General features: G+C 37.6%; 1 protein-coding gene across 2 annotated transcripts in view; it reads right to left on the minus strand.

The window, feature by feature from the left end:
- The window catches only part of DNAAF11 (dynein axonemal assembly factor 11), a 36,444-nt gene that overhangs the window by 14,299 nt on the left and 9,021 nt on the right, over positions 1 to 13,124 (minus strand). For both annotated transcript variants that reach the window (XM_026678542.2, XM_087962192.1), the window contains exons 6-10: positions 11,943 to 12,128; positions 10,553 to 10,630; positions 6,864 to 6,929; positions 6,314 to 6,383; positions 4,253 to 4,348 (exon numbers count right to left, since the gene is read on the minus strand). In XM_026678542.2, the coding sequence (XP_026534327.2) occupies positions 4,253 to 4,348; positions 6,314 to 6,383; positions 6,864 to 6,929; positions 10,553 to 10,630; positions 11,943 to 12,128 (496 nt within the window). The remainder of the gene's footprint in view (positions 1 to 4,252; positions 4,349 to 6,313; positions 6,384 to 6,863; positions 6,930 to 10,552; positions 10,631 to 11,942; positions 12,129 to 13,124) is intronic.

Consider the following 13,124-nt stretch of genomic DNA (forward strand, 5'->3'; position numbering starts at 1 on the left):
ATATTTTTTCTATTGATGTCAACAGGAAGTTCCAGTGAATTGGCAATCACCACATTCATCCAATCAACAGTTCAACAGGTCCCAATTACAACTCAGCATACCCTTAATTTTTTAAAAAAGGGATTCAACTAAAAAAAAATCATTGTTTTAATCTTATTTAGCAACCCATGCATATGTAATCAATTGAGTTAATAAAACAATATAAGAATCTATTCCAGCACTGCTTTCCAGGTAGTCAAACAAATGCTTACAAGAATGCCACAAATATTAGATTTGCTTTATAAGTATATCCCCCTGCATAAATTTTAAAATCTTGGGGTTTTGTTTTTTTGGTTTGCTGAATGATGAAAAGTGTCTAGTTCTATTCATCTACAACCCTTTTCTGCCCTTTTTCACTTCCTCTGAGACAAGAAAGAATATTAATTTTCAGGCTTAACAGAAGTCTGTCTGGAAACATAAAGAGCTTTCATTTAACTGATGTAATTTATTCTCTCTATAATCTCTGGTACCGCAAAGTCACCAGAAAGGCAAAAAATATAGTTTTAAACTCAAAGAAACAAGAAATGGAAACTGAAAATAGGAAAAATACAGATTTTGTACAATGGAAAATGGGATCTTGTGATGAAATCAAAGAACTCTCAGAGAGAAGATGCCAAATAAATATGACAGATTAAACAGCAGAAATCCTATAAATATAGCAGATACCATCTTAGAGAAGATTATGTATTTTTTTAAAAAAAAGCAAATATGTGGGACAGTGTTTCCAGGATTAATTTTTAAGAATCTGGATCAATAACTTACTCAAAATGTCCAACATTCTTTATTTGGATACCTATATACCCAGATGCTTATTTTCAACTTGTCTTCTTGGCTATCCATTGTATTCTCACAAATCTTCTTAAGCACAAGGGTTCAAAAAAGTCAGTCTACCTACTGCATCAAAGCCCAACTTGGTTTTCATTCCCCACATCAATAAAGCGAAACAATCGCAAAGTGAAACTGACTGTACTCTTGATCTGCTTTCCTTTCCTTTAAGTAAAGGTCATAAATATGAGGCTTAGTCACAAAATTCCTTTTTCATCCCCATTAACAACCACTGTAACTATGAATGGTTGTTAACGCTATATATTAATCTATATATGTTTGTTTGTCAAACAAAAGTTACAAATTCAAACCAGCAAAATTAAAAAAATAATAATTAAATGTATTTTAATTTAAATGTGTTAAATGCACATGCCCCAGCAGGGACGTCTTAAATATGAGTGAGATCCACAGAAGTTAAGTTAGAATTAAAAGTGTGAAACTTAATGGCTGAGACAACTAAATTTGGGTTAAGATGTTCCAGACATCTTTATTTATTTATTTATTTTTATTTATTTGATTTGCCAATTGTTTACAAGATAATAAGTATAAGTGTATACATAGTTGTGAATACATGAAATGGGTACATATAAGAAAAATAAAAGAAGAATAAGAGAAACAATAGGACAGGGACGGTAGGCACGTTGGTGCGCTTATGCACGCCCCTACAGACCTCTTAGGAAAGGGGTGAGGTCGACAACTCTGTTTAAAAAAACACTATCCAAACCAAGAATTTCAAGCCATAGGGTATTCTATTACAGCAGTCGTGAAACAAGGACTACTTCTATCATCATTACAGGGCAAGTGTATTGATGCTTCTCCCTTCCGTTTTAAAGCCATGTTCATCCTCTTCCAATCTAACTTCCCGCACAATATGTATTCAGCATGTAGGTTGCATAAATAAGAGGAGAGAGCCTGACAACACTTTTGTCAACATGGAACAAGAGTATTCTGTCATGTTGCCGCCCTGTGCATAAATTTTCCGTAAGGATGAAAAGTTATTCTGGGATTCCCATTTTCCTAAGGGACATGGCTGACACAATCCAGGGCCTTTCTATAATCCCTGAATCCTTATAGTCATGATTTATTTTTGGGTATTCTTTGATCTTCTGATGCATCTGTACTAACTCTCTTGTTCCTTGGCTTCTTCTGTAGAAAAGGCTGGGCTAGAAATCGTAATTTAGAATTGTAAGCCGCCCAGATTCCCTTGGCTGAGTGGGGAAAGGGAAGGGGAAGGGGAAGGGAAGAGGGGAGGGAAAGTCAAGTCAAGTCAAGTCCAGATTCAAAATCTCATACCTGTTAAAAAAATCAACTGAATTTGCAATGCAGCCTCTCTGCCTATGTTTCTCCATTTTAGCATTCTCCCTTTTGAACACAGCAGTTTGGTCTAATGATTCAGGTACTGGCCTAGAAACCAAGAGACGATGAGTTCTAATCCCACCTTAGGTGTGAAAGCCGATTGGATGACCTTGGGCCAGGAACGGCTTGCCTCTAGAAGCTGTGGGTGCTCCAACCAGTGTTTTTAAAAAGAGATTGGACAGCCGTTTGTCTGAAATGGTATAGGCTTTTCTGCTTGACCAAGGGGTTGGACTAGAAGACCTCCAAGGTCCCTTCCAACTCTGTTATTCTGGTATTCTTAGGAATGAAAGCCGGCTGGGTAACTTTGGGCCAGTCGTTCCCTCTCAGCCCAACTCACTTCACGGGGTTGTTGTTGTGGGGAAAATAAGAGGAGGAAGGAGTAATTAGGTATGTTCTCCGCCTTCAATTACTTGTAATAAACATGGGACCAAAATCTAATAAATAAATAAACGAAATAATACTCAACTGTAAACTTCAACAGGCTTCTAGTACAGAGGTCCCCAAACTTGGCAACTTTAAGACTTGTGGACTTCAACTCCCAGAATTCCTCAGCCAGGAAACCCTAGCATGCTAAAGGAGAATTTCTAATGGCCTTTAAAAAGCTCTTTGAAATGAATAAACGGGGGGAAAAACCCCTGTACTGACAATTTCCTCACTGTAATTCAGTGGTTGGGCTGCTGCTGGTTCAGACCAGTTCTAGAGAACCGGTAGTTCCGATCATCAGCTGATCCTGCCCACCCACTCCTGCCCTATCCTGCCCTGTATTTCCACCTTTCTCAGCTCAGCTGGTTCACACGGCACTGTGGATTTCCACGCCTCAGCTGCTCTACTTACCGCGGCTGCCCTAGAAGGTAAGCTGCTTAGGTTCAAGTTGGTGGTTTTTTTGAACGCCGCGCACGCTCACAGAGCCGCTTGTTAAACCACTTTGCAGCCCACCACCGCTGTAATTCACCTATGATTTCCCAAAGGTAGAACTTCTGATGGTATAAATGCTAACGAAAAAGCCTCATGAGACTTGCTTCATCACAATGTGTTCCCTTTGGGGTTTAGGGCATATTTTTTTCTGGGTGGAAAATAATACATGTACCCCGTGATGATGCAGAAAAATGGAATAAGCCTCCTTCTAAACATGAAAAGCCAGAATATAAATCAACGGGGATTTTAATATTCAATCATCAGGAAAAAAAAACAACTCCAAAAACTCTGCAAAGGATTTTAAGAGTTCGCAACCGATGTATCGAAGTGGGTCTTCTGAAACTAATAAGAGATGGATTTTAAATGAAATTTGTTTTGGTGGAGCGGGATGTTGCTCCAAAGAATAAAATTCAGGCAGGGTTCCAGCCATTGATGAGGCTGCAAACCTGTCACTGCAGAGGCACGGCCTGAATTAATGAGCAAGACAAGACAGATGGCGAAAACTTGAAGGAAGTTGGCTACCTGCCTCTTGGATTAGGAATCACATTTCAGAAGAAATTCAGAAAAAGGGAGGAGGGTGGGTGGATGGAAAGGAAGATGAAAAGGGAAGTAAGGGGGGGGAAGGAATGAAGGAAGGAAGGAAGGAAGGAAGGAAGGAAGGAAGGAAGGAAGGAAGGAAGGAAGAAGAAAGAAGGGAGGGAGGAAGAGAGGAAGGAAGGAAGGAAAAAGGGAGGGAAGGAAAGAAGTAAGATAAGAAGGGGAAGGAAGGGAGGGAGGAGGAGGGTGGGAAGGAAGGAAGGAAAGAAAGAAGGAGGAAGGGAGAGAGGGAGGGAGAGAAGGAAGGAAGGAAGATAAGAAGGGAAATGAAGGAAGGGCAGCAAAGGAGAAGGATATTTGTGCAAACAGGTCAAAGTTGAAACAGCACTTCATAAATATATACAAGTTAAATATGTATGATATTACTGTATTTTGTGCACGAAGAAATATGTACTCAACTGACACTGTGGAACAGAAAGAAGGTTTTATGTTTGTTTTTGTTGTGATAAAAATAAAAAACTTTTATTTTTTAAAAAAAAAGAAACTGCACTTTAATATCGCTGTTAAATGTTTGTCCCACCTTTGGCATGTTGATGACCAAATGTCCAGTAGTCTGAGATCTTTTAGCAATGCTGCTATCTGGCTTTACTTCTTCAGGTAGCACAAGTTGAAATGCCTTTAAAAAAAAAACACCCAACAAATCTTTGAGGTAGCTCAGACCAAAGAGCACTAACTCTATTACCTGCCATTATTTTCTTTTATTTTTTTACTCTCCTGAAAATCAGAGAGGATCCCTTCATTTTTTCAGTTTTATACTGCTTTTGTTCTGTCTGTTTATTAATCATTTTTTCTCTATCTATCTATCTATCTATCTATCTATCTATCTCGATCTATTATATAGCATCTACATCTATCATATCTATCAATCTATCGATCCATCCATATCTCTCTCATTTATCCTATCCATCTCTCTCTATTCTATTCTATCTATCTATCTATCTATCTATCTATCTATCTATCTATCTATCTATCTATCTATCTATCTATCTATCTATCAAATTTAAATAGTTGCCCATATCCAAAGGTGACTCTAGATGGTGCATAATGAATAAAATCCCATATAAAACCACACACACACTTATATGCAGAAATTACATTAACAGTAAATATTGTAACACAGAGATACAAACCTTAGGCAAAGGGTGAAAAATAATAGACAGCTCAGCAATGGAGCTTGTCTCCGGTTCCATCTCCAGGGCCATTAACCTATCAAGGTCTTGAGGGCCTTCCAGCATACCTAAAGGGATGGAGCTAGCCTCATTTTGGAGGGAAGAATGCTCCCTAAAGTGGGTGCCGGAGCACAGAAGGCACATCTCCTGGGACCTACTAAATGTAGGTCTCTAGCTGATGGTACCGGCAGCATGCCTTCTCTAGCAGATCTAATGGATAGAGAGGGAGGGGGAGAGAGAGGGGGATAGAGGGAAGGTAGCTCAGCCTCATGCCATGAAAGGCTTCCTAGGTTAAAAAAAAGCACCTTGAATTGGACCTGGAAACAAACTGGCAACCAATGCAGCTTGTGGAACAGATGTGTCACATGTGCTACTCTAGGAATTCAAGTAACTGCTCAGGCTGCTGCATTCTGTACTAGCTAAAACTTTGGATATTTTTCAAGGGCAGTCCTAGGTAGAGTGCACTGCAGGAGTCCAATATGGAAGTGACTAGGTCATGTGTCAACGGTTGATGGTACTGAAGACCTCCGAGGTCTTGCAACCTTTGCAAATTTCCTTCCCTGTTTAAGCTGCAAGCTGCTCCCTATTTGAATGCAGCTTTGATTCCTCTATCCATCAGTTCTGAAGGTCTCACACAATGCTGATTAGGAGGAGTCAGAAACTGGCAGAAGGCCCTAGGAAGGGAAAGGCTATTGTATATGATAACAGAATAACAGAGTTGGGAGGGACCTTGGAGGTCTTCTAGTCCAACCCCCTGCTCAGGCAGAAAGCCCTATATCATTTCAGACAAATGGTTGTCCAATCTCTTCTTAAAAGCTTCCAGTGTTTTATTTAAGTGTTTCCAGTGTTTTATTTAAGTCACAACTTCTGGAGGCAAGTTGTTCCACTGATTCATTGTTCTCAGGACATTTCTCCTTAGTTCTACGTTGCTTCTCTCCTTAATTAGTTTCTGTCTATTGCTTCTTGTTCTGCCTTCAGGTGCTTTGGAGAATAGATTGACAAGTGGCTTTCCAGTCCCTTCTTAAAAGCCTCCAGTGAAGGAGGCTTTTATTCATAAGTTTTAGCCTTCAGTCCCCTAATCATTGTTATTGCTCTTCTCTGCACTCTTTCCAGAGTCTCAACATCTTTTTTTTTATATCGTGGCGACCAAAACTGGATGCAGTATTCCAAGTGTGGTCTTACTAAGGCTTTATAAAGCAGTACTCATATGTCACATGATCTTGATTGCTAATGCAGCCTAGGATTGCAGTGACACGATTGTCTCTCTGCCTCTTCAATGTCTTTCTTACAACCATACAGAATCAGAATGGCAGAGCTGGCCTCCTTATAGGAAGCCCACATCATAAAGTGAAAACAAATCCAAATGAAATAGGCTTTGAAAAAGAAAAAAAATAATGACAAATAATGCAAACCTTTTCTTTGACCATTACCCGGACATAAGTGGGCTGCACATCAACATTAAGGAAGGAGATGTCCAAATGTCTGGAAGAGAAAGGGAGGAGATAATTTAGCTTAGCACTTCTCTGTTCCCTGAACCCCAAAGATGCCTTTTTCAAGAAACTAATGGACATTCTGGGTTTTCTTTGAAGACGCTTCTCTTCTCATCCAAGAAGTTTCTTCAGCTCTTCCCTATCACCCAGTCGGAGCTGAAGAAGCTTCTTGGATGAGAAGCGAAACGTCCTCAAAGAAAAACCAGAAAGTCCAGTTGCCTCATGAAAAAGCACCTTTGAGACAACCATGACCTGGATGACTGATATCTCCATAGACATCTGTTTCCCGAGGTCCCATCAAAAGCAGAGTGATGTACAGGTACATAGTTCAAGAGATTGGGTGCAATCTTTTATTTAATGCAAAATTATATTTCTTCTTCTTCTCTCCGGCTGTGAACGAAAAGCCGAATCAAAATTCACAGCCTGCCTAAACAGTCTCAGAAAAAGAGCCAATAAAACAAATCCTTCTGACCTGTAAACACCAAGATCCAAGATGAACCGGTTGTTTTCTTCGTCATCTTCCAAGGAGAAAGGAAGCCTAGAAATAATAGAAGCAAGATCTGGGCATGACAGACTGGACTGGATGAAGGGCAGGGTCAAAACTTCAATTAGTTGTGGTTTTGTATTCAAGATGGGAGGATCTACAGCAGTTAGCAAGATACACATCCTTCCCCAAATAGATTTGCAAAATCTAAAAAACCGGCTAATGTCATAAAACCCAGGGCTGTGTTTCATTTGAAACATGATGCGATGCGTAGCATAAGTTCCACATGATTCAAAGCTACACATTTGTGCAGAAAGAGAGACATCTACTGGCAAAAAAACTTAATTAACTAATCTTTGTATTATCATCCATGCATGTTATCATTCTCCTTTCCTCCCTCCCTCTCTCCCTCAGTGTGTGTGTGTGTATGTGGGTGGGTGTGGGTGGGTGTCTAGAGTTATGTAAATAATACATAATTAATGTTTTAGAGATTATTATTATTTAAATTATCTAACCTTGCACTAAATCTGAGCTGTTCCAGTTTCTAGACAACCCTATTGTCATACATCAGCAACTACTAAGTATGTTCCTCTTGGCTTCTAGGTGCTCACTAAGAAAGGATTTTTCGAAATGACCATCAGAGCGTTAGCATTTCCTATATTATTATTAACACGCTCTGATGCTAAGGAGTTCTACTCCTCTTCCCCACCTGAAAAGAAATCTGTTCCAAATGCAAAACCCAAGGAGAGGAGAGGAGTTTCAGTTTCAGAGCAGCAAGCAGCTTTAGTACACAACAGTTGAGCTAAGCAATGCCCAGGCTCCTTGCTGTCTCCTCCTTGCTCACACAGCAAATACTCTTTCAGTTTCTGAAACAGTGTGTGTGTGTGTGTGTGTGTGTGTGTGTGTGTGTGTGCATTATATGATATAATATGATATATTACATGACATGACATGACATGACATGACTGTTAGGGATAACATTGTTTACCCTAACTGGTTTGGGTAAAAATAATAAATAAGGTATCATGGTTTGTTAGTTAAAGTGTGTGTAACTTTAACAGCAAGAATGTAATTAAGGGTGTGGTTGTAAAAGCACTATATAAGAAGCAAGGCAATTGCAGCTCGCTCTCTCTAGCTTGAAGATCCCTAATTACTGGATGGATTGATGACTGCGTTATTGCTGAAACGGGGAGAGAAGGAGTGTTGATTTTTCTCAACGGAGAGAAGATAAAGATTGGACTGATTTATTGTAAGTGAACTGACATTGGCTATTCAACACGGACTTTGCAAATAGAGTATCCCCGACAAGACTTGACTGAAATTGATATATGACTAATGGACCGTTTATTTGACTATGCTATAATTCTTAAATGGAATAAACTATATTTTTGATAGCACAAGCGTATCTGTATTTTTACTGCGTGTTAACTAGAAAACTTATCTCACACATTTACCTGTCTTCCTATCTGACTTCGCTGCACATTCTGTTTAGTTTGTTTTCCTTAACACACGTTGGGGAATCCAGGCTTAACAATGACATTATATTATATTATATTATATTATATTATATTATATTATATTATATTATATTATATTAATTATATTATATTATATTATATTATATTATATTATATTTATTATATTATATTATATTATATTATATTATTATATTATATTATTATATTATATTATATTATATTATATTATATTATATTATATTATATTATATTATATTATATTATATTATATTATATTATTATATTATATTATTAATTATATTATATTATATTATATTATATTATATTATTATATTATATTATATTATATTATATTATATTATATTATATTATATTATATTATATTATATTATTATATTATTATATTATTATATTATAATATTATATTATATTATATTATATTATATTATATGGAGGGTTTCCTCTTGTTGCTCTGATGTTTTAAAATTTATTTACTGTATCTCTTTATTTGTAAGTTGGGAGAAGCAATTGTTTCAAATTCAGGATAGTCTTGCAGCTCCCGTTTCCCTTCTTACAGCCTGGGAAACAGCAAAATGAAATCAGGGCTTGGTGCTTCACACCACAGTCTGTCCTCGGTACAAATCCGTTCACAGTTTCTACCCATTAAAACTGTCAGTCTCACGCTGCTAGTACCATTTTCACAAGTATCACTTTGAGCCTCTGGAGGTACAGGGGGCTGAACTGAGGCCTCTGACCTCCCAAAAGGTGCTCATACCTGTATTAACAAAAGATAGCCCTACTGACAACTCAAATTATTGGAGCTCCGCAGAGTTTTCTCGGCTGTGTTTTCAGTTCTCACAACTGTAATTCTCATCTGTCAACATCAAGTTTTGAGCCATTACATTACAGCTCTATTTTGTGCAACTGTCACTGTATTATTTTTTCCTCCAGCACAGTGATAAAATGCTCAGTTCCCCGAGACATCCTGAAGATAGATAGCAATGTCTCTTCCTTGTTGCTCTCCTTTGTTCCCACGTTGAGAAGTTGTCATCCTTTCCTTTGCGAGACAGAAGTGGCAGTAAAGTTAAGTGTTATATTTTAATGCCGGGCAACAACTTGGATTCGAAAGGTGACGTGTGATTCCAAGGGCACATGGATGTACACATGACACTTGCTGGAAACACCTTACCTTTTCCCTTCCTTTGCAATAGCTTCCCTTTGCTGTCACACAACTACAGGAAAAAAGTCCCAAAGTTGCTTTTTCAGGAGGCAACTGGACTTTCTTGTTTCTTCTTTGAAGACGTTTCACCTCTCATCCAAGAAGCTTCTTCAGCTCCGACAGCACAGTGGGGACAGAAGGATCCATATTCCTTGTAGACAGCTGGGTATGGCTTAGGTTCACTGATCTGTATATGTATGAGTGCCTCTGTATTATCTTGCTTCTGTGTTATATATTGCTTCTGTAAATATTGCTTCTATTGCTTCTATTGCTTCTGGCATGGGTATCATGTACATGCATCTGCTTTATATTATTGTATATAAAGAAGTTTCTTATTTAAATGAATCTTGCTGAATTATTTACTTGTGTGCTGGTTGGATTGCTGCAAACTCTGACAGAAATATCTATGGTTTTATACTATTTTAAGCCGTACAGAGTCACTCGAGACAGTGAGACAGTTGGCAAATAAATTTCATAAGTAAGTAAATAAATACATCTTCCTGTTACGGGGATCACCTTTTGCCCTTTGAATCCAGATTACTACACAGTCCTTTTATTTTTAATAATTAATTTGGGCTACATGGAGAATAGAATGGAGGAGAACAACATATATCTGATTTGTACTTTTTAGAGGACAGAGAAGCATATGTGTGGAGTTCAGTAGCATCCAACGCTGAGGAACAGTCAAGGGAGTGGTCAAGAGTGTATCATCAAAGTTGTCAAGGTTAAGTCCTCAAGGTCCTGCCTCTTGAACATGTGTCCAAAGTTCTCACACATGTACAAAAGCGTTGATCAGATATAATATAGTTTGGACTTCTGTTCTCACGGGGCAGACTCTGAAACAAAGGTCCAGTAACTAAACTTGGGAAGGGAATTGAAAAAGCATTATATTTTGTTCCTCATTTAGCCTATGAAAGGAAATGGGTTGCCCACCCTTTAGTGCTCAAAATGGTTCATGAATTGTATCTTTTTTTACATACTTGGTTTCATTTACATTCAAAACTCTTCCTTCTGGCGTGATCAAAGTCCGCAGAGATTTCTCTTTGTTTCCTTGTTCTCTATTAAAAGAAAAGGCCAAAAAATGTTTTTTTTAAATATATATATATATATATATATATATATATATATATATATATATATATATATATATATATACAAAATAAGAAAATATATATATATTCAGAAAATATATATATATATATATATATATATATATATATATATATATATATATATATATATATATATATATATATATATATATATATATATATATTATTGTGTGTTTTTATCCCTTCTGCAACTTAGCAAAGACAGCAGCAGAAGATGATAAAGCTTTCATTTAACTCTTGATTAAAACACACACACAAAGAACATCCCATTTGCTTTAATGTGTTGAGAGAACGCTGATGCGATGCCTTATTTTAAGGAAGCAAATCAAGTATAATCAAGACAATGATGATGGCTCCTTCAGCTTGTTTGATCCTTGGGTACCAAATTCCAATCCAAAAAGAGAAGTTTTCTCATCTCTTGCAACACCTCTTTAATGTTTTTTGCTCTAAAGGTGTAGTTTTAATTTACTTCTAAAATAATCAGCCTGTTTGTGATCTTGTTTTTACAATATTCAGGTTATTATGATACACATAATAACATATAAACATAATCAACAAAACTTGCTCTATGGATGCTATTGTTATGAAGGCCTCCTGGTTGATTCTAATGTTACTGGACAATTGGGAGAAAAAAATGATTTCCACAAATTTCTGCGATGTGGGATCCATTTCAATCTTAAATAAAATCAGATATTGATGCAACTGGTCTGGTCCATAACAGAATTGAAGCTAAAATAAGGCTTAGTAAGTTATGTGAATCCAGACAATTGCAATTTATGCATTAAACCATAACTGAACAACTTAGCACAACCTATAGATGCAGTCATTAACATCTTGGAGGAAAATGGCAGTCATTTCAGAAAAGATTTTAAAGATAAGGCTTTGGGTGATGTGACTTTGCAGCAATTCACAATTGCCCTGCCTCTCATGAAATAAACATTAAAATAAGACCTTGGATTATATCTATCATCTGTCTGTCTGTCTGTCTGTCTGTCTGTCTATCTAGATCTATCTATCCATCTGTTCATCTATCCAACCACTCATCTACCTCCATCCATCATCCATCTGTCTGTCTGTCTGTCTGTCTGTCTGTCTGTCTGTCTGTCTGTACCTAGATCTGTCTGTCTATCCATCTATCCACCCACATCCATCCATCCATCCATTTATCTATCATCTATCTAGATCTGTCTATCCATCTATCCACCCATCCACCTACATCCATCCATCCATCTATCTCGTATATAAAAATTACACATACCTATTTTCCTTTTCTTTCCTTTTCTCTTCAAGATACTGGTGAATCTCTAACCTGGCCTCTGGAGTATGAGGCACCGGTTCATCCCAAAACTCTCTGTCTTCATCATCATCCTCAAGTATTAATTTACGAAATTCTCCATCTCCTTCACAATTGTGGTGGTTCTCTGCTCCTTCTACCGAGTAATAGCTGGAATGTAAAGTGCAAAAGAAAATCTTGGGGCACTTGATTTATTTATCCACTTCAAAGCCTGCTCTCCAGCCACATCTCTAGACCAGTTGCAGAGCAGGACTACCAGTTCCATGTGAACAAATGAGGAATTAAGACAGTTGTAAAGCAAAACATTGATTCCCAGCATCAGTTTTATTTGCAAGAATGACTCTGGACTCTACAAGGAATGTTCTTATAAAATAAAACAAAACATCTTGGTGCTTTGTTTGGAAGTGTGCCTCCTTGCCCAGAAACTGTGGAGAAGGGAGACAAAGTTGAGCTATAGTTGAATGATAACAAAAGAGAGCATTCTCTTCCATTCAACCTGTGGCGTATTACCCTTTTTCCCCCTGATGGCTCATATATCTGCATATCAGCTATCCTGAGAGAGGGCTTGCAACCTGCTTCCAAAATTCCAAATTATCTCCCAAGTGCAAAAAATAACAATAGACACCCATAGATTAGGTAGCAATAAAATTGTAACAAAGTTCCAAATGATAAAATTTGTTGGGATTATCCCTTCTTTCTGTCCAGCGAATCTCAGGGCTATCTACAGGAAATAGTTTCTTATAATGTTCAAAATTAAATTAAAATAAACCTAGTCTTACAGACACAATCTAGAAGCTCTGGAATCTTCCTCTTATATTCCATCACATTCAGATCAAGTTTCTAGCTGAATTCATGGGACTTCAGGAAAAATAGAGGATAAGCCAGCATTTATGCATCAATCTCTTTTGAATTCCTGCCCTATCTGTTCAGGATAGCGGTAGGTGTTCAGGATCTGATGGTGCCTCCCAACCTGCATTCCTTAGTTGATGTTCCATCAGCTAAGGAATGCAGGTTGGGAGGCACCTAGCAGACGCGGCTGTTCTACCACAGCGTCCACTATTCTCCCTCTCATTAGCAAGATGGTTCTAGCCCTGCTGACTTTTTCTAAGCCCTTCAATATCAAGATTCTGTGTCCAGATTTGGCAC

This window comes from Notechis scutatus, chromosome 3 (assembly GCF_049901735.1).
Source record: "Notechis scutatus isolate UNSWTSFEM ecotype Mainland chromosome 3, rNotScu1.2, whole genome shotgun sequence".
NCBI lineage: Eukaryota > Metazoa > Chordata > Lepidosauria > Squamata > Elapidae > Notechis > Notechis scutatus.